The 22,004-nt window shown below is 40.3% G+C and overlaps 1 protein-coding gene and 1 non-coding gene across 5 annotated transcripts in view; both read left to right on the forward strand.

The window, feature by feature from the left end:
- LOC131462458 (partitioning defective 3 homolog) overlaps positions 1-18,630 on the forward strand; it is a 325,725-nt gene extending 307,095 nt beyond the window's left edge. For all 4 annotated transcript variants that reach the window (XM_058633698.1, XM_058633714.1, XM_058633708.1 and 1 more), the window contains 2 exons: positions 5,662-5,789; positions 14,885-18,630. In XM_058633698.1, coding sequence (XP_058489681.1) covers positions 5,662-5,789; positions 14,885-15,296 — 540 coding nt within the window. In that variant the 3' untranslated portion in view covers positions 15,297-18,630. The remainder of the gene's footprint in view (positions 1-5,661; positions 5,790-14,884) is intronic.
- trnav-uac (transfer RNA valine (anticodon UAC)) lies at positions 312-384 on the forward strand. Its single transcript has one exon. It is a non-coding gene; the product is annotated as a tRNA-Val (tRNA).
- Positions 18,631-22,004: the final 3,374 nt, after the last annotated feature.

A 22,004-nucleotide genomic window follows, 5' to 3' on the forward strand; every position in this document is an offset into this window, starting at 1 on the left:
AACAAGTATTCACAATGGCAGAGCTTGTTAGGAAAGATTCAGAAGTACTCATGATATGTGTTGACACTGATTAGATGAACTTGAGGGAAATCCTGCGTTTGTGTCACCCACAAGCAAAACGGATATAGCTCTTATTTTTAGATAGATGGAGCAATCATTGAAATGTGATCAAGAGGAGGCAAAAAATATGAGGTGTTGTGTTTTGTGGAGATTTTGAGGTTATTATTAATAAATGTACATAGATACAAAAACATAACATACAGTCTTAAGTGTAAGTTTTCAGTGATACCTTCAGAAATCATGTCGGACAAGATTCCATGGTGTAGTGGTTAGCACATCTGCTATACACGCAGAGGGTCCAGGGTTCAAGCCCCAGTGGAATCAAGGCTGCCCCTTAACAAAGTGCACATTACTCCCCATGTGCACTACACACTGCTGGTGTATAACAATGATGGGATAAATGCAGAGGTCTAATTCTCTGATTCCCCCGACCACCCCAAAAAAGTCTAATTTTGTGTAATCAGTAACATTTTTATTAGGAGTTGAGTTCTGACTCACACTAAAAAAACAGCCTGTCAAGCTGAGTTAGCTTCTAAACTATGTCACATGTTTTGTCTGTGGAATTCACTCATTGCTGAATTTCGTGTCAATTATTTAATGCAGCAAATGCCTCCAACATTAAAATCTGCAGAGCTGTGCTTGTGTGTGTGTTGTCGTGGAGTAAGTCAATGTTGCCACAGAATACTCAAGGTTACATCATAATAGCCTCCACACCAGATGTCTCAAACTTGTGGCCCCCCAATCTATTTAATACGGCCACTGATATCAAGTTCTAGTTTTTGTATTTTTGTCTTTTATTTAAAGAGTAATTTAGCATCTTGAATATTTTTTTATTGTAAGCTATACATATACAGTATATTGTTCCATTTCAAACTCTTTCAAAAAGACCAGACTAGACGTATAGCGGCACCCAGGTCACCTGAGTTTGAGACCCCTGCTCCACACACTTCTGATGAACAAGCCAGAACAGGAGCAATATTTATATAATATATATACCAAATATTTCCTTCTTCACTGTTGTTTCATAGGAAGTTTGCACTGGAAGTTAGAGCAGAGATAATTAACAGATGATGAAAAGACAACTAAAAAAAAAAATGTTCCATTGCCCAACATTATTGTCGTTGTTTCAGTGCAGAATTGTGACATAAGATTGGTACAAAATAATGACTAATAAGGAACAGGTAGAGTGGCATGGGGCTATTTCTCTGTGATGATCCCAGGTTGTCTCTGTGGTGTCAAAAACTTAGCTCAGGTACGCCTGTACTGACAATTGTGAGGTCAGTCCTCAAACCAAGGCTCCTCCTCAATGAAATAATGACTAGGACACAAGAAGCCCTGTCTATCATGTAGCCCCAAGTACACAATTAGAGCTGGCATGTTTTCTCTCCCTCCCTAACTGCTGCTCTGTGAGAGGGGATTTCCAGATGTTCATCATAAAATGCTGTGCATTTTCCAAAGAGTTGGCTTTTTCTCTTTCACTCTTTGTCTGCAGCAATAAAATCAATTTGAGCTGTTTGGTTTGAGGACCAATGAGCATGACCACACAGAGGAGACTGAGCACCATGCTGGTACCTTGGATCAAAGACACCAACCAGCAGCTTGTAAAATCTTTATTTCTGTGGAAGTCTTTGAATTAAGTATTATTTTATCTCCTGAAACCAAGATGCATGCATCTACAAACATTTGCTTTGTTTTCACAAACTCTGATTATCCTGAGTGTGGTGCTTTCATGTTGGTGGTTATTTTGCTGGGATTCTGCTCTCTTTCCGTGATCGTGTGGAGAATTAGCCACTTTCAGCTGCAGTCACTTGACTTATCAGATGCTAAGGGTTGGAGTTATGGCAGAGCTGTGTCTTAGGTCCTGATCATACCTGGTTTTAATACCTGTGTAAGGTGATCTGATCGCAAGTGGATGGCTCGTGTGAACACACCCAGGACACATTGAGAGAACATGAGATACAATCACTAGGACCACATTCCGAGATGGTTTGTATCACATGTAGCATTCTATCAGCAGTGTGAACACAAATGTGTCATTGGCCACGTTATAGGATCATTTACTCAGCTGCAACAGTTTATTAATCGGGGCACGGACCAATATCAGGCCTTGGACTGGGCTGAACCAGGCCACAGATCAAAGCATCATAATTTGTTGCCTCAAAATGTGAATCTGTTATTACACAGCACAGATTAATTTATATCCATTTAAAAGTAGTTAATCAAAACCCGATTCCTCAGACTGGACATTAAAAAGCCACTATGTCTCTCACTCACACACTCCATACTCCAGTACTACAGGGCTCGCATTGATGCTGAGTTAAGTGTTAATTTATGTGTTTTTTACAGCAGTTAAGGCTGAATTAAGCTGTTATTATGCGTTACACTGTTATCTCTAGTGTCCCCACTCCCCCACTGGTCTGTCAGAAACTGCTGTCCACTTATTGTAATCAAAACCAGTGGGAATCCATATAATAATGAACCAAGCTTTTTTCATTAAAGTCTTACAAGACTCACTATGTTTGTGAGCAACTCTCACAGGACTCGCTATGCGTTACTTGAAATGATTTGGCTGAAGCACTTTATTAAATGAGAACATAGATGTGTGTGTGACATGCTGATATTATGGGTGTCAGATAGACTTCACTTTATATTTACTATGTCAAAAATGTCAACAACAAAAAAAACTGTGGTGCATTAAAATGACAAGAAAAAAAACATTCTCTGTTTGTTTATGAAAGATTTGGCTTATTCTAATTTGTAGCTCAAAATGAATGTCTATATTAAACAAAGAACTGTAATGTATAAAATCATATTGAAACAAATCCTATTTAAAAATCATCCTATGGAGACATGCAACCCCCAAAACAAATGCATATACAGTCTGCATACACATCCAGCAGATTTATTGCACTCAATTTTTGGAGCGATACCAGGCTGCGATAACAAGTTCAACAATTAGTTTACATTCATCCACTCAGATATATTACCTGTAAAAAATGAGACTAGATTTGGGAGTCCTGAAGCGAAATGGTGATAACAGCCCACACTCTGATTCAGCCTGTTTTCCTGGTCTCTGGCCCAGGGAATGGTTGACCACACCACTTGCTCTCAGATGGATACTCTGCCCAGAGCTGCACACCCTAGCGACCACAAATGGACTCTGTTTGCTTGTAATAAATTGGCGGAATTGGGTCGGCACAGGGACCTGAAGAGAGAGCCATTATCCAGCTGGGCTTTTGTCAGGATGTGGTGTTTCACTAGCATTCTCTCACTTTCTTTTCATTCACTCTGCCCATTAGCAACATAAATGTCTTCCAGATGCCTGTTTGTGAAACGCACTGCTGCTCTCTTAAAGAATCTGTTCCCTATAACCATAGCATCATGAGGAATGTGGGAGGTAAAACCACATGACAGTACTGACCCATCACAGCAACCTGGTTTGATAACTGTCTGACCAAATAAACATTACATCTTGGCTGCCTTGCTCAGGATTTGAACTTTTGAAGCTCAGCTTCCTCCCAGCTGCTTTCTGTATTTTTTTTTCATAGCTGCGAATAATTTTTTATAATTATCTTCTCTCCTGGCTCACTGCCTATAAATGCTCCCATGTTTAAACAGGTGGAGAAGTCTGTTTTTTTTGTCTGTGACCACCAAGGAAACAAGAGAGGGATAAAAGCGTGCTGTATTGACATCATTTTTCACATTATTGGATCAAAACGAACGCGGACGTCTCTTTGATTTGATTTCACCAAATGTCAAGTTTTATATGGGATTGTATTCCAGGCCTAACATGGAATAATCGGATTCTCCTTCCCCGGATAATGCCATTACACTGACTGATTTTCCTCTCCTCAATATTTCTCATGAGTTGTGCTTGGCGTGGTATCGTCCACCTCAACTGAAGCATCACGCAATCCCCGGAATCCTCACCACTTCCTTTCAGATCTCACTGAAAACTTTCAGTGTGTGTGACTAATTTATTTTCCACCCACCACATTTAGCCCCCGTAAAACAATTTCTCTGATTCCCTCACAGTTCATCTGATATTCGTTATGTTCACTACCGTCTCCAAACTGGGGGAAACGTGTTGTTGCAGCAAAACCTGAAACATATGGGGCCAATTCACTTCACCCACATGGAATACTATTATGTTTTTAAGACTTGGAGGGCTTGAGAAAGGACTGGCTATTGATGCTGAGTGAAATGTAATGGCACTGTTATTACAGCTGCCCAAGAGAGGAGGGAAACAACCATTTTCACAACACAAGACGTTTCCAAAAGGACGCTTTTGCTGACAGCCTCTCTGCACACCTACACACCTCTACTCCATCAATCCATTCTCTAATATACCATTACTGCTGTCCTACCAACCAGACACCCACAAGCAAACACACACACGTTTACAAAGGTCTCTTTTTAAACAAACGCAGGTTTCCTTTTAGCTTTGAAACTTGGCGGACCAGTAAAATACAAAATACAAATACAAAATACTATACATACACGTTTGCCCTATTTCTGGATGTATTCCAGTAAAGTGATTGAGAAATATTTATACTGTAGAGTCATTATAGCATTACTAAAAGAACAAATCTAATGGAGGTCTAAGGCTTTTGCATATAACTGTATAATAATATTGACATTGGCATACATTTATGCATTCAAACAATCCACACTCCACCCCATCTTTTCTGCATTACTGTCCGAGTCTCATGAAAAGTGACACTTGGTCAAGCCACATTTACGACACCTCCTCGCCTCGCCTCGCCTTAATTGGCTTGTCATGTTCCTTCATCAGCCTGCTCGTTAGCAGTTTGCCGTGTTGAGGGAGATGATATCTCCATGTCAACCACACAAGTGATCAGATAACAAGCACACATACGCGCTGGTACAGAATCGTGATGTGCAGCCGAGTTACACACAGATCAGTGGAATAAACAACATATAGTACTGTTCTGCAGTCCTTTTCTTTTCATTATGGTTACAGCATAGCAGAAATGACATAACATGGCAATGAAACACAATGAAAATGTCCATGTTGTCTTATTTCTAGTTTTTTTTTCAGTTATCAGCTTGATAATAAGAATATCTGCAGTGTAATGCCTTCATAGATATTGCAAGGCAATCACCATACCTGGTAATATTTGATTGAATGGTACATAATATCCTGTACAGTGAGTTATTTTAGACCATTTGACCACACTGTTGTTAAGAAATTGGTTCAAAATGAGTTGTCTGGCATTCTAATGAATGATTTCAGTAAATTATGCCTTTTAACAAAATTACCAGGGGGTTTTTCATCTACTGGCGCAGGTGCATTTCTCAGTGTCATTGTCATCATGGACTCACACCCACTAACAACCTGTTCCCTGAGGGCAGCCCAAAACAGCAGGAGGCTTCACACTGTCAAACCACCTGCTGCGCTGAGGGACATTTATTCCATCATCTGTGTGTGTGTGTGTGTGTTTGAGTGGGCAAACAAGCATGCTTTGGTTAGCAGTTAATCACTGCATGGATCCAAAGACGGAAATGTTTGCCTTCATGTCTCTGTGTGTTACGTTGTCTTAACTATGTGCATCTTGTTGAATTTGTGTGACTTTACAGGTGAGTAATGGGACCGAGACACAGAGTGGACGTCATTCAATAACCGTTGAGACTCAGGCTCAGAAACAGCAGCAAGAGGACAGAGACGGTTTCCAACAAGCACAGAGACAGTACAGCTCCCTGCCGCGGTGAGAAATTCCTCCTCCTCTGCCATCTTTATTCCACGTCTGTCTCCATACACAGTCTGTGACTTATCACGTTCATCCTGCCCTTTCTCAACCTCCTCAGTTGACTTTTTTGATTTCCATCAATTTCTTTCCCTAACACTTTTTTTTTTCCTGCATGATGTCTTTAGGGTATCTCTTTTGCTACAAAGTCAACCATCACAAAGCCACTTTCAATTCATATTTATACTTTCAAATTATTTGTAGAAAAACTCTTTGAAACACATATATATATATATATATATATATATATATATATATTTTATTTTTTAAGTGATTGCTTGGATTTGTTTGAACGATATTCCGCTTCAGTAAGTCAATGTTGACCCTGAGGAAGTAGTGACTTGGTCACATGCATCAACTCCCCTGTAACAGCTTGAACATTGTGGTTTTAAAAGAAATTGAGTTGAGAAATATAGACATCACTGTTTATTGCCTCCATCTTCTTATGATCCCTCGGCATATTTGTCAAAAAAGATGCCAAGACAACTTAAATCTTACACATGGAGGCCTTGGGGGTTTATTTGAATTCCCTACCATCACTTTATTAAGTGTCTTTACCCGTCCTCTGAAGCCTCCTCATCACATTTTAGTCACTGAATATTGCAAAGCCAGCCACTGCAGGTGAGCAATTTCCATATTTTACGCTTTAAATGTTTAAAAAGAAAGTCATTGAAGGTGCTAATTATATTGGGGTTTGCCAGTCGAATCAGTTGTTGGTGTTCTCTATGAAAATGAATTTAGCTTTTTTTCATATACAGTAGATTATGATGCAATATTATTTTTAACAGGATTGTGACCACTGTTCAGCAGAATGTGTTGTGTGTAACAACTTTTTCTGGCAAACAAAAGCTAGAAGATATATTATACAATAATACATTATCTCAGAGTGGCAAACCCCCTCTCTCTTTCACTCAGATTTATCACAGACATTCTCACAAAGCTCACTTAAAGCTCACTTGATGATGATGATGATGTGTAATGATGTGGTTCAGGTTCTCACCTGAGAGACCAGCATGAAAGAAAGGAGTGCTCAGTCTGCAGCTGCTTTTGGGGACTGGAATGTTACCAAATGTGCACTGAACTCTGAACACTGGGATCGGATTAAATAATATATTTCATTATTTAATATTTCATTTTTTTCCCCACATTATGAAATGTGAAACATGTTCTAAAATGCTGAAAGTAGCAGTAAGGTAACAGCTTTGCCAATGTGCTAAATATGTGTATATACAGTACAGTATGTGTGTGTGTGTGTCTGTGTACCTGCATTTGTTACCTCTTTAGGACCTTTCTGACATTAACACTGACCATGCCAGGACCAGTTGTCCTTATGGAAGCCAAAACCTGGTCTGAGGAACTAGTTAAATTTAACATTAATATTTGAATTGTGGTTAGGTTAAGGCTGTGAAAAAGGAATTGAAAGACAGCTGAGCAAACCTGTGTGTGTGCATGTGCATGTGCAAGTGCTGTCTTTTCATTCTCTTATTCTCTTGGCCAGAGTAGTTCTGTTCCCCTGTGATTTCACTCTGGACCTCCACCTCCTTCATAGCTATCACATTTTTTCCTCTGCGGTCTCTGGACGGCCACAACTGGGTCGATTGAAGCATGTTCCTGTCTAAGGCTATGGATTTGTGATCCTCGTGGACCCGTAATCAATGTGGCCTGTATAAGCCAGATCAATCTATGCATTCCCTTCATAGGTGTTATATGCTGGTATCTCATGTGATGTGACAGTTGTCTCAGGCCCTCCCTCCCTCCCTCCTTGCAATTGCTTCTCTTGGGAAAGTCGTCTGACAGGCCAAAAAGCCAGACGAGGGTGGCCTTTGATATGCATTCCTCTCATAATCTCATAGTGCCTTTTAGCCAAGACATGCATGGGCTCAGGCTTGACCTTTGACATTAGCTAAGGCATTTTAGAGATGTAGTCTTAGGGGCAGTTCACAAGCAGCATGTTTTGCACGCACAAATACAAATTATTTTCAACGAAGATTCATACAAAAGCACCAATCAATTGTTCTCTTTTTGATTTTCTTCCCTTAGTTTAATGCTTTAATCAATTCAGTGAAGCTGCAGCAACTTCAGTCATCTCAGCGGCTCCCAAGCTTTGGTTCCTTAGTAACGATGGATGCACCTCTGGGTACTTCCACATGTTTTTCAAGCCTTTTTAGATGCTGTATCAGACCCAGATTAATAACCATAGTTCCCTTCATTTCAAACCACTTCTTTTTTGGAAGTTCTTCATCCTGTCATTCTCTTCCAAAAGTGAGCCTTTCAGCTAAAAGGGGACCACCTCCTCCAAACACACACACAATGTTCTTCCAAAAGAGCTTCCAGAAGAAGCCACGGTTACTGGTTATCTGATCACAGCCCGGCTTAGCTCCCTGTCTGGCATGCGAGGACTAGAAGAGAACTAATGAAGGCTTGTTGTTGGAACAGGATTAGCGGAGACAGGCAGTGGAGAGCGAGAGGGGCTGGGAGAGGAATGAGTGTGTTAGTGGGAAAGAGAAACCACTGATTAGCTTGAAAGAGACACACACACACACACACACACAACCACACGCACATGAATGTGGTCAAGATAAAGCTCTTAACTTTGGCCAGAGTGAACTGCTGTTCTTGGCAGCTCTTGCATTCCTCAGCCAAAACTAAGAAAACATTATTCAAGGTTTGTTAGAAATTTATTTGTGTAATCTCCAAAATAGTTTTTTTCTTTTTTTCCATTCCCCATTGCAAGCATTTGTTTTTATTTTTCATCAAATGGTTTTGTATCTGAGCATGTGTGTGTGCTTTCTCTTCCTTGTAAACTCTGATTCTTCCCAGCTGTTTTTAAGAAGCACGCAGCGGCCACAAACGTTTCTGCGAGCCAACTTCCTGGCTTTGTTTGTTATGATCTGTCATTCTAAATTTACCCCACTCTTTGGCATGATGTATTTTCCCATCTCCTCCCTCTGTAAATGCAACTAATCTTCTTAGCGACATATTCTGGCGCAGGACTAGAGGTGATAAGACAACTAGCTCCTCTGATGCATCAATCACGATTACATTCCTGTGGAACGACGCCATCTCGGCTCTTTCCTCTTTACCACCAAATCATTTCCCCCTCAAATCTCCCTTCTTCTGTTCTTTAAAAGCACAAGTTCATTTTGGAAGTACAGATTGCTACCCCATGCAACAGGCATCTCGGGTTTTAAAACGAGTGGCTCCCCTATGAGCAGTGCTGGCTGCTGTACGCCAAACCGGGGTGTAAACGCATGGCGGCTCGCCCAGACATGGAGCATGTGGTGGGGCTTTCTCTCTCTCTCTGCAGTCTGGTCCTACAGCTGCCTCGCTGCCAATTACTGAATGTAAGAACGTTATGAATTTGAGCAACACATGTACAGTAAATCAATGCATGCACACTGGCCCAGGAATGCATATAAGCAGACCCAAGCTCATGTACTTGCAGCTCCTCCTCTTCCCATAGATGCTGAGTGCATTTACAAGAACAGCTTTGTCGTTACCTGTTGATTTTCCAACTATGTAATGTCTGTGCTCTCAAAGAATGAGCACAGACCTGTGGAATTATGTCCATATTTCTGACAATTGTCAAAATTGCTTTATTTATATTTATATAATTTACATTCAATGGGCTTTTTGCATATTCTTGCAGTAACTTTATGAAAGTGAAGCCATTTGCAGATCAAACTCTAGGTAATGTGACAGTTGCAGCAGGACACTGTCTGGATTAAACACGTTCACAACACCGTTGGTGCCTGTCTTGACCATATAGGCAAGACGGCCACCCATTAACTCACTGTGAATCCACCAGCATCTCTCCTGCAGAGAGTATAGTGACGCTGGCAGGAGTTATGTTAAGAACATAAAGCCGCTCTGAGATTGCAGATCAGTGCACATCTGAAAGAAGCTTGTAAAGTTTATTTTGCCTTTGTCACAACTACTTTCATTCACTCATTATACATTTACAGTGAACAGATTGTTTGAAGTGGAGATGACTATGCTGAACTGCTGCAGATGAATGGCTCTTTTTACTCTCCTTATCTTTATCAAAAACTTCACCAACCCACAGATCTGGAGTTCCTTCTTGTAGCTTTTGTTGCTACTTACATAGTTTTTGCTGTGATATTTAACCTTCATACCAGCTGAAAATAAAGCTTTGGACAGTTTATTCTTTTGAATGTATAATTGTGACTTTAGGCAGTCATACAGTCCGCCACTGCCAAGGTTTTAGTTCAAAAGAAAATGCTTTTTTTGTTGTATCTTGTGTTTCTGGAATGAGACTCAGTCAGTTAAGAAATCCAGGCATTTCTTGGACTAAAAGCATGCTGGGAGTCTGTGTGTAAACTCAAAAGCCTTTTGAGCACATAGTGAGGCAGTGAGGTGTGAATGGGATTTCTCTTAGCACCCTTGATGCAGAGGGCACTGTCACAGGTCTTCCATGGCATGCCGGCCTTAATGGATCCTAAAAATGGAAAAGCAAACTTAACACTTAAGCTCAAAAGCGGGCAGTTCCCACTGATGGCTTTATGGTTTCTGAGAAAGGGAGCAGGCACGGTGCAAGGCGTACATGTGGGCTAATTCTCTGTATGAAAGATGTGTTATCTCAGGCTGTTGTGTCATTGCTGGGCAGTGCTTGTCAAGTGGTTGCACACCTTATATTAAACCTGTATTAAAATGTGTTACTGTAAATAGGATGATTTTTTTTTTTCCTTTTAGGGATGCTGGACTGGATATCAGGAAAAAAATAAAGTGAAATCCAAGATTGTAATGGCAGCCTAAGATGCAGCAAATGAACAGGAGCAGTGCTGGATTCAACCTGTCAACCTTTTGTGAAGTTGACAGACTTTATCTGATCCCCATAATGCCGAGTTTGGAAATGATTTACATTATTCCAGACCTGCAGTATCCTGACATCTTCAACTTCCTGATTAACTTCCATTCATCTTACTTCAGAGAGTCACTGAAAGTTTACAGGAGCCTCGAGGGACACAAATGAATGCAATCTGGCTTTGTGACAAACATTAAACTCTGGTGTCTACCAGCTAAAGATAGACTTGTTTAGCAACGGGCAGTGTAATATAAATAATTGCTGTGTTGACGTTGCTAGCTCTTGGTAAATCTACTGTAGTCTTAGTCCATGATTTGTGAGTTCCCATCACTTGGTCGTCTTCTATTTGCTTTTGGCACATTACATCTCTCTGGATCTGTGGGGGGGGGTCTCCAACTGTTTTGGCATTCTGGGGCACAACATCTACAGCCGTCAAATAGATGAGTTGTCTGACGTGTTGCTGATGTATGTGTTGTCTATGTCTAGTTGGCACATGTATAGAGATGAACAGCGTCATTCCCTGCCAGAGGGAGTTTCCTTGCTTGTGTGACGTCAGCTACGGGAGCTCTATATCATGTAAATGCTTCACTAAGCAAAGATGGCATGTTGTAAAGAGATGTGCTCCATAGCTACAATGTTATACTATGCTGCTTATGTTTGACATGCTAGGGCAGCAAAGAGAACGACTTGTAACTGTAAAGGTTGCCAGTTTGAATCCTTACTGGTCAAGGGTGAATGGCTCCCCATTAATTAGTTTAATCAGACGTTTTAATTGACCCCAGCCACATGCAGTATACTCCTGCTGGTCCCAGGCCCAGATAAATGGGAGAGTTGCGTCATAAACCCCCCCAAAAAAACTCAAATATCAATATGTGGATCCAATGTGGTGATGTTGACACAAGCTACTTCTTTTCACATGGATTTTGCAGTGGCCTACAAATGACTGAGTTGGAAAAAATGTAATCAAAAATAATTTACCAACTGACCAACAAAATATGTTCCAATTGCATGTTCCATAGCAGCTCCAGACCCTCTGTTAGCTTATCCTTTGTATGTCACCCATGCATGATGATGCTGGAGTCTGGTCTGGCTCATGCATGACGCTGGGCTTATACACTGAAGAGCAGTAGCCTGAAATTAAGTCTTGTATTTTGGAATGCAACTTGAGCTGTATTTTGTTATTCATACATGTTTTTAATCAACTTTTAATCAACCCTCAATTTGTACATGCAAATTTTTTTCTTTTTTTTTTGTTACATCACTCATTATAATGGCTAAAACATTCCCAGTTGGTAACATAAGCAATTGGTCTAATTAAAAGAGTGGAAGATTATTGCCTAAAATAAATAAAAGAGATAAAAATGTTGCTTTTAGAAGAGTTGCTCACATTAAACAGCTCACAGCGTCTTCTTGGAAAGCGTCTGCTCATCAAATAAAACCTTAAGTAGACCATGTCATTTAATAATGAATACCATGAATAAGAATTCTAGGGTGGAAATAAATTTGGATAACTATTCAAAATGGTTTGACCTCTGATTATGTTGTCAGAGAAATGATGAGGAAAAAGTTACCAAATGAACTGTCAGTACTGAAAAGGTGGATAATTGGTTGTCAAGAAAATCAAAGTAGAAGAAAAGACAGACAATTACTTTTCTACGGTGACAACACATTATCACCAGGTTTGACAGCTGCTTCACAAACACACCTGCAAACATTAGTTTTCCTCTCATTGAACTTTTTACTTTTGCCCAAGGTTGACTAGAACATATGAGAACATGAAGGATTTAGACATAGTCTTCACTTCAGCCTGAGCTCTTGGTGCTAATAGTGCTTAAGCGTTTGGCACAATGGAGTCGGAGAGAGAGAGAGAGAGAGAGCCACCTAACTCACAGGCACATGTTTTTCATCAGCCTGTAGTGGCAGAAGTGCATCCACATGGAAAAATATGACTTCTAAAAATGCAGCGATGAACATGTTTTTACTGTTTCACATGATGTGCAGGTGTTCGGCATCTTATTTTGATTTACTTTCCAATCCAAACATTTAACCATGAGTTCCAGGAAGTGCTTTCACTCAGGAATCATGGAATACGAGGTCATCGTGAATATCTTAACATTCACGTGTGCATTTGTGGAACAGTCGATGTTGCATGAGGTTCTTTCTTCTCTCGGCTCCACAGTGAGTGTGACACAGCAGCCATGGAACATGTTGTTGCTGACCATGGCAGCAGTATCTGTGACAAATACATTGACTTTTATTCATGGCAAACCACGCTTTTTAAGAAAATGTCATCTGTGGTTTTATCTTGCATTAAAATCCACAGCTTTTCTTTGAAATCTTCTTCATCAGAATGACTAAAAACAACCTTGGAAATGTCAGTGTGGTCAGTTGACTTCTCAGTAGTTGGGTATATGATGGTTTGAGCTTCTTTGGAGTGCAGGTTTTTGGGATTTAAATCTTTGGCTGTACTTGAAGAAAACATTAGGTATTTGCTTAAGAGAGGTTAATATCCTTTGCACAGAGTTGCTGCTAATGGATTCCTCCAAAACAGGGACTTTAAACTCCTGAAAAACCTCAGCAGCGTTGAATTGTTAATGTTTGGACAGAACCAAAACAGCCTCATGGTTTGGTGCCTTTGTTTTGTTCAGTTAAGGTTTGGTGAGTAGTTACACTGGTATGGGATATTAATATATCTCTGACTGGACTTTGGCTCTCTGAAAGTGTTAAACATTGATTTTTATTTGTTTTTGCAGTGTTAAAATTGTATACAGGATTAGATTTGATGGGGCATGGTGAAAGTTTACTTGCTCAACCAATCTTTTTTTATATAACCGCAGTTTTCTGTGTCTTTCTGCTTTAAACTCTGAGAATGACATTTTTACTTGCCCGACAAACAACACAAAATGCTATTTTCCAATGCTATCAAGCCTTTACACATGCATGGCAATGAAAATAAATGACTCAGAATTGTGAATAAAAACAACATTTCCACACTTCCTCATTATTCCACTGTTCTCAAATGCACTTAAGCAAATTAATTATATGCTTCAGGAAGAAAAAGACAGAGGTAGAAGCAGCATCTAGCCATGATCAGCTGCTCAATAATATCAGTGAATAAAAAGAATAAAGAAAAGAAATACCTGGATACAGACAACACTGAAGAAGAGAGGAGAGCTTGACTATTTCAGGAGCTTAAACTTTACAACTTCACTGCTTCAGGACATATTTTGAGATGTCTGTCAGGCAGTTTAAGGTTTTAGAGAAAAGGTTATCTTTGTGTCCTGACAGTTCCAGCTGTGCCTACTCTGGCAAAACTTTAAAACCAACAAAAACTTCTGCATTTCTACAAAAAAATGAAAGCTGCAACATATGATGATTATCTGTCGTAAAAGGTGTTCAGTTTAGAGAAATGCAACTTCATCCATAGATACGGTACCACAAATTACACACTGGTCCTTTAACCTGTCCTGTTAATCTACTCTGAATTCTGCAATTGTTTTTTCAGGAATAACACATTGTATATTCACTTAGTGAATTACCTCCTGTTTTTTTAAATGTGTTTTATACAAAAGTAAAAATGTATCGTTGTTGATTTTATGAAACAATAATAGGGCAGATAGCCTTAAACCCTCACAGTGTCTGCTTACTTAAATTCTTCCTCTTGTATAAAAGTTGATGAAGCTTGTGCAGGGGCAGGCACACAGACTGATGTTGAGTATAGAACACAGACAATGCCATGAGGCCTGCCATCACTCTGTCTGTGCCATAAGTGCTCCCGTCTGCGTCGCTCAAAAGGAGTTAAACGGAAGAGAGGAGCCATTTTCTTCGGGATGTTTTAACATTTGTGTTTGTTTACAATCTGGAACTAATAGCCCTGTGGGCGTTTCAGGTTTCCTCTGTTTCTGCTGTCCCTTTCATGTCTCTGTGTCACTGGATTCGGTGCGCAGCAAGCTATGACAGATCCCTTTTTGCCACAACCATGCTGTTTTCTGCCACCACCACATCCCTTTTTTAATCTCTCAAAATGTGGAAATGGTTCTGTTCTCTGCTAAAGTGCCGTTTCCTTTGAATTCCCCTTCTACAGTGCTGACCCAGGGGCCAGTACAGGAAAAAAAAGCAATCTTTTCTGAACAGAGTTAACTGCTGCCTTCTTCCCTTTATACCCAGGTGTTGTTGACGGCGAGTTACTGAGCAGCGAGGCTGACCTCATTACTTTTTTCTTTTTGTCCAGGCCACCTCGTAAGAACGCCAGCACAGCATCCCAGGATTCATGGGAGAAGGTGCATGTCCCTGCAGAGAAATTCCAAATGTCCAAGGAGAATCCTCGCTATGTCCAAGGATCGCATAACGGCTACCTGGGAACGTCCAGCTTCAATGCCCGAGCCCTCCTTGAGACGCAGGAGTTGTTGAGGCAGGAGCAGAGACGCAGAGAGCAGGAGGCCAGTAAGGCCGGGCTGCCTCCAGCACAAGAAACCTCCAGTGGCAGCACCTACGACCACACACATGCCCCTAACTCTGTCCCGGTACAGCCCCCACCTCAATCCAAGGGCCCCTACAGACAGGATGTGCCCCCATCTCCTTCTCAGCTCGCCAAGCTCAGCAGGCTTCAGGGATCTGAGAAAGGGAGGCTTTTCTACTCCTGAGAGAGGACCATGATCCTGGACAGTTGTAGTTTTGAGAGAACAGGACTAATTCTTGCATTAACAGGAAAAATACGAAGAGGGCAATAAGGCTTTCATATAAATAAATATATATATATAATGCTGATACTACTTTGGGATTGTTGATAGAAAATGTTATATTTAAAAAAAAAAAAAAAAAAGGATAAGAACCAAGATCTTTTTTAACTGTATCTATAAAAGAAATTAGTTTAGATGTTTTATCGTCCACCAAGATTGTGCCTTCTAGTCCATTGATTGTTCACATACAGACGTTGAATTCATCAGACACAGCTGAGAGCCGTTGACACTGACAGCTATATGACCTGAAAATGAATAGGTTTTCTGTGAGTTGGGTTATATGAGGTATTGACATGTTTTCAGCACCGACTTCACTGAGTAATGCTCGGTCTTTCTGAGACGATGTTTGCCAGCAGGGACACAATGAGAAACACATTTTAGCCACGCAACAAAAGGGTCCGATATGTTTGATAAAATCTGCTCAAGTCTACGATATACATGTATTAAGAATGTGTACCACTTTTCCCTGCTTTAAAAAAAGTCTTTCCAGACTGAAATCTGACGTTTGCAAACTGCTCACACTGCCACACCAAAGTCACAAATGATCACATTGGGACTTCCTGGTGCAGAAAATACTGAAGTACTGATGTAAAGTTGCTGATTTTGGACTTTTGTGCGGGACGTGAACAGTTTATAAACAAATAGCAGACATTCAGGATTCTTGAGATGTCTTCGACTTCTGCAGGATTTTATGAAGTGAGGTTTTAGCTCAGTGGCCACAATCAGTGTCTCCTCGTGTCTCCTGGTCACAGCCGTGTATTCAGTGGGAGCCAGTGGGAGCCAGCACACTTGGTGACGTCAATGCTGAACATGTATAAACACGTCATATAACCTCACTTAAAGAAAACACCTGAAGTATCCCTTTAATGTCACCGTTCCTCAGCACTGCCATGTTTTTGTACCACTTGGGTCCTGGTAGAGATCTGAACCAATGCTTGTGTGCACCACGATGCTCTACATGTTTATTTGTGTATGTGTGTGAGTGCTGGCAGGATGTATTGACACAGTTTAGAGGTTAGACAGCTTGTGTGAAGTGTGGACTCAGACTTTGGTCTCTGGCCATGACCGTACAACCCCCCCCCGCCCCACCCCCCCACCTCACTTCAGAGAAAAGTCCCTTTATGGTTCCTGATTAAACACCATTCCGAGTCCGTGTCCTCCTTCCAACCCCGTCTTGTGCTTAATATGATAATCCTGAATTCTCTGTTCCTCTCTGCTCACAGCTTTATCTCTGTTTTTTTTTTTTTTTATCCTCACATTGTCACTGTCACCAGTGGAGGAAAACAGCTTTAAATCTCTGCTTCACCCACCCAGGAAATCCAGCAGTATAAATGGGGTCAGGTCTGAATGATTAGTCAATGTGCCTTATTAAAAATGAATGAGCCCCATTGTGCTTCTTTGTTGTGATGTGCATTGAGGAGTAAGAAACACCGACCTTGCTGGCATGGCTCTGGCCTCAGTGTGCGGCCGTAGAACAATTTGGTTGTAACCGAAGCTCTTTGGACCGGAGGTGTCGGAGCTGTTCCTCGCTGAATATTTCATCACAGTGGTTACACGGGAAACCACAGTGGGTGGCTTCAGTGTGGGGCTGCGTAAATCCACAGTCCTGATACAATGGAGCTGATTTTGTTTTCCATTCGTGATTATGTCCATTGATAGTGAAGCACTTGGGAGCCTTGTAACGGTTCAGTTAAACGAGTGGTACATGTGTATGTGTGTGTGTGAGTGAGTGAGTGTGTTCTTGGGTTTCTATCTTTGGAAGCGCAAGGTTTTTTAGAGCGATTCCACGTATGTCTTTATCATTTTCCTGGAAAGGCAAACGTGATGACCCCTTGGTCTTTTGCTTTTCCTCCAATAAAGCTGCTGTCAGCAACAAACACACATTAAAATACTGCCTCTTTCTGGAGTGGATAAAGTGTTGCGGGACACTGGAAAAGTTCCGAGACAAATACTTTAGGTCAGTGATAGCTGTCAGAATGTAGAGCCTTATTTTAGCTCGAGGTTGCTTGGTGTCCTCGTTTGGCATCAGTGAAAATAAATCATTTGATTCTCTGAATTAATGAATTTATTTTGTATTTAAGTGGAACTTTGCAAGTGTGGTTTTTACGGAGGTCCCTCTACGTACATTTTTTATTTTCTGTTTACAACACCACTGTAAACATCCATCCCTGATGTATTTTGACTAAAGTTTTTCAGTGACAGCAGCTTTAAGTGTGTTAACACACAAGTCATACAGTGGCATGACTACAGTAACCAGGTTACCATAATGTAAACATATCCTTGCCTTAGCTCACCCCAGTCTAACTTACATTCACTATCATAATATATGTTTATGGATTAAACTGATAATAGTCCTCGAGTCAAGCTAATTAGGAAGTTAAAATCTCAATAAAACATGTTATGGTAGACTTTGTTCTTTCCAAGAGGCAAATTGAGTGTGAATTTGTGTTTGTGCTCCTCACACTTGCAAGTGTGTGTTTGTTCAGCTACCAATTTACCATTGTATGTGTGTGTGTGTGTGTATGTGTTAGTGTAGGTGGACATGTGTTTAAGTGTCTGTGAACACTGCCAGTAACTGGATGCTCCAATATGTCTATGAATATGCCTTGGCAGCCATCTGAACCACTTGGCTGCTGAGTGGGAGAAGAGCAGTGGAGTGGGAAGCAGAGAAGAAGGGAGGCCTGACCTTGCAGATGATTCAGTCAATGGAGTAATCACAACTATTCCTCTGAGTCTGGAGTACAAACAGGAGGTTACAAACAAGGCTGTGCTTCACTTTTACTGTCTCTCCTTCTCCGTTTCGTATCTGTTAGTTTGTGTTTGTCTGCGGCAGAACGATTGTTTGCATGTGTGATGTGTTATATACAGTATGTTTCTTCATGGACTGGTAGGGTTTCAAGATGCTGCAATATCTAATGAGTTTTCTCCTAACATGCAAATTTAATAACATCCCATAATACAGGTTTATTATTTGTGAAAGCTATTGTTTCAGGGTGTTTTTTTTTTTATCCTGGGAGAAATTATATTGTTATTGTTTCATTATATGTTTATGACTACCCCTCATTGTTTTATTATCCACAGTTTGGTATTATGGTGGTAAAAGATGATGTATATGTAAGCATAGTGCAATTTTTATTTTTTACAACAGTGTACCATTACGAACCATGTCTGCTGTTCTCTGTACATACAGTATAAACCTTTTTTTTTTTTTCCATGAATAAACTGACGGTAGTTTCAATCCTTGCTCCAGTAATTTCCCTTGCTTTGTGCGCCAATGAAAGACGACGCATAATGGAAAACAAGTCATGAAAAACATTCTTCATTGGCATATGCTCATTTAAACTGGTCATTTCTTCATGCTGATTTGAACAGAAAGGAAAGTTTGAATGTCGACAGACCAGCACACGTGCCTTCAGCTGCTAATTGGAGAAAAAAATTTGCGTTTTTGTCATGTTGAAACCAGTGAAACTTGCAACACAAGCAGCGAAAAGGTACGATAAGAACAAATCTCCTTAATCTGTGCTCCTGATAGGTCACTCGCAGCGGCCTGCAGGTTATGCCTTAACTCTCAAATAACATCCTGCGATGACTCTGATGGTGATAAAGACAATAGTTCACTCTGTGATGTTTTCAGCTCATCCTCATCTTGAGGAAGCAGTGACCGTTGAAAGAAACCATCTGTTCCCAGAAAGTTATCCAAGAAATCAGATGCAGATGTCCACTTGTGCACATCACCTTTGGGGTGAGGGTGAAATCAGGGGTGAAGGGAGAGAGGATGATGTTTTGGCTTTAATAATAATTACTCACGAGAATTAAAGGGCATCTATTGGGGAGACTAATGTCTGACTCCTGTGCTCATGCCTCCTCTTTCCAAGCACACCAGGGAACTACAGTGGCCTTCACATACCAGCAAGGATGTTTGTTTGTGTAGTAATGTGACTCTTTTAGAACAATTATCATTATTCTAAGGCAAAAAGTAATTATGTACGTATACAAATAAACCCTCCTAAATGTTACACACAGCAGCTTTAAGTATTAAATATTTAAAGAATTGTCAGTATCAGAGGCCCACTTGATCACACTTGGTTTGCTGTGTGTTAAAGTCACATTCTGCTGTTTCCACTTTCATTTGCTAGTGCGAATGATCCCCTTGCCGTTTTATTTTCAACACATTTGGATCTTCTGGATATATGATATGATTTTATACAAGGGTGATAATCTTTTTTGTTTTCGCACATGTTGTCGTTAGCAATTCTGCATCACATATCACGAGTGAAGAAGTGTTTCAAGCCATCAATGTGACTCACTAAAAAGTATTAAATGTACAATGATAACATATCCCTCTACAGGTTTGAGCAATTCCCTTTAGGGCTGCAGAAATCATTAAGTGTGGAGTGAGTAAGGCTAGTATTTATAGACAGTAAAACGTGTTTGCTTGTAGACGGGATTTCCTCATATACAATGATGTCATAAAAATAACTGACTGACATCACACACATAAATTCAGTCAACATATTCACGGAGGTAATCTACAGCCATCAAAACACAATAGGTTTCATGATACACAGCGCAGCATGTAACTTAGTGGGTACTGTACCGTATCAGCTTGCGGCCTTAACACATTAAAGCCAGGGGGAACAGTAAAGCTGTCTGTGGCCCCGCGCTCTCCGATCATTACTCACACTGAAAGAGCTCGGCCGGGTCTTTAACATCCTTCTTTTTTTTTTTTTTTGCTTTACCGCCATCATAATATTCCATAATGAAAACCTTCAGAGATATCCAGTGATCAAGAGCAGACACTGTCATTAGGTCACTTTGATTTTATTACTCCACTTTGTGCTCTTGACCCCCGCAGGCCTGACCAGTAGACCTTCGAGTTGGCAAGTGCAAGTATGTTGATATGAGGAGCAGATGGGATCTGTGTGAACTGTCGTAGATTAAAACGCAGGGCTAGTGGGATTTAGGACATCTTTTTCTTTTTTCTTTTACAGTCAACTATTGAAATTGGCGAGGGAACAGTTGGAATCACCTGTTTTGGGTTGAAGAACCTGCTCCTTCCTCTGATCCGCTGCCCCACAGGGATTTGTAAAAAAAAAAAAAGGAAACCGACTCTGTTGCAGGAAAAACTGTGCTCATAAATCTTGGCAGATGCTCAAGAAAGCCCATTGTGAGTGGCTGACACACACACACACACACACACACACGCGTGCAGACATACCTGTGGTTCTTCCCTAAAGCTCTGGGCAACATCTGGTGAGAGTAGAGAGGCTGGTCTGTGTAATGTGTGAAAGAAGGAAGGAAAGCTCATGTTTTTCACGCTATGTGTGCACGTGTGTGTGTGTGTGTGTGTGTGTTGTGGTTTACTGAGAAGAGAAGATGACCAGATGAAGAGCCGGCAGATTTTATTTGCATGTGTTTATGGCCTCAGCTCCTTTCTGAGTGTAAAAAGTTATAGTCTTTAACGCTCCAATCCCAGACTGTGGTCAACTTGACCTTTGACCACAGTCTGGGATTTACTATTGGATTAGTCCAACAGAACTGAACCAAGTGAACTTTTCAATTTCAAAGACTTTAATTTGTAGCATATGGCGATGCATAGTTGTCATTTTTCCTATAGCTATCATCGTGCTTTACAATAGGGAATCAATGAGTACCATCAAAGAGATTCAAGCTGCAGGATTTTAGTGTCCCAGGAGGAACGAAACATAAGAGAGCGACTCAAGAAAGCACATGTTGCCATAAATGTTTGTATCTGATTTCAAAATCGACTTCTCTGTCAGACAGTCAGTTCTCACACTCGCAACCCAAACATCTGCGAGGAGAAATGTACCCATTACAAGATTCATACTCGTCTTAAAACCAGCCACGACAGAAGAAAACAGTCTTTTTATTCACATTTAGGTTCAATTTTTTAGTGGTGAGGTTTTGATGTGAGGCAGTAAATTTGTGAAGTAAGTAGAGTATGCAGTTTTTTAGGGATTTAAAATCTAAGTGTCGACTCCAGACATTGATACAGTGTGTCTATGTTGTATGTAATGCAATCGTTTTTCAGACTTGTGGTGAGAGTGTACTGTTCGTCACCACTGAAGCAAGTTGCTACAGTGGTGACAATAACGTGAACAATGATTAGAATGTTGGATCTAACCAAGTATACATTAATGTCTTTCTGTTTTTGAGGATTGAAAGACTTTATTTACTCCCCAGGGGGGAAACACACATTCACAACAGCTCAGTTAAGAAATGAGAATAAAAATTAAAATTAAAATTAAAATTAAAATTAAAAATAAAATAAAATAAAATAAAATAAAATAAAATAAAATAAAATAAAATAAAATAAAATAAAATAAAATAAAATAAAATAAAATAGTAGGACATTTACAAAAAGTAAAAAAGATAAAATTACACTCTAATATAGAGTAAGTATCAGGGGTAGGTAGGTAGGTTGAAAAGAGAAGTAGCCACCATGGTTGCAAAAAAATGGGAAAATTAGTTTGTAGATTTTATTTTCAGCTCTATTCTTAAACTGTAATCAGTCTATGACAAACAGAAGGTTGAGTCCTGGCCTGGATTTCAATTAACTAATCCAAAAGGCCCAATATGTTAATTTTGCTG

This window comes from Solea solea, chromosome 1, assembly GCF_958295425.1.
Source record: "Solea solea chromosome 1, fSolSol10.1, whole genome shotgun sequence".
Lineage (NCBI taxonomy): Eukaryota > Metazoa > Chordata > Actinopteri > Pleuronectiformes > Soleidae > Solea > Solea solea.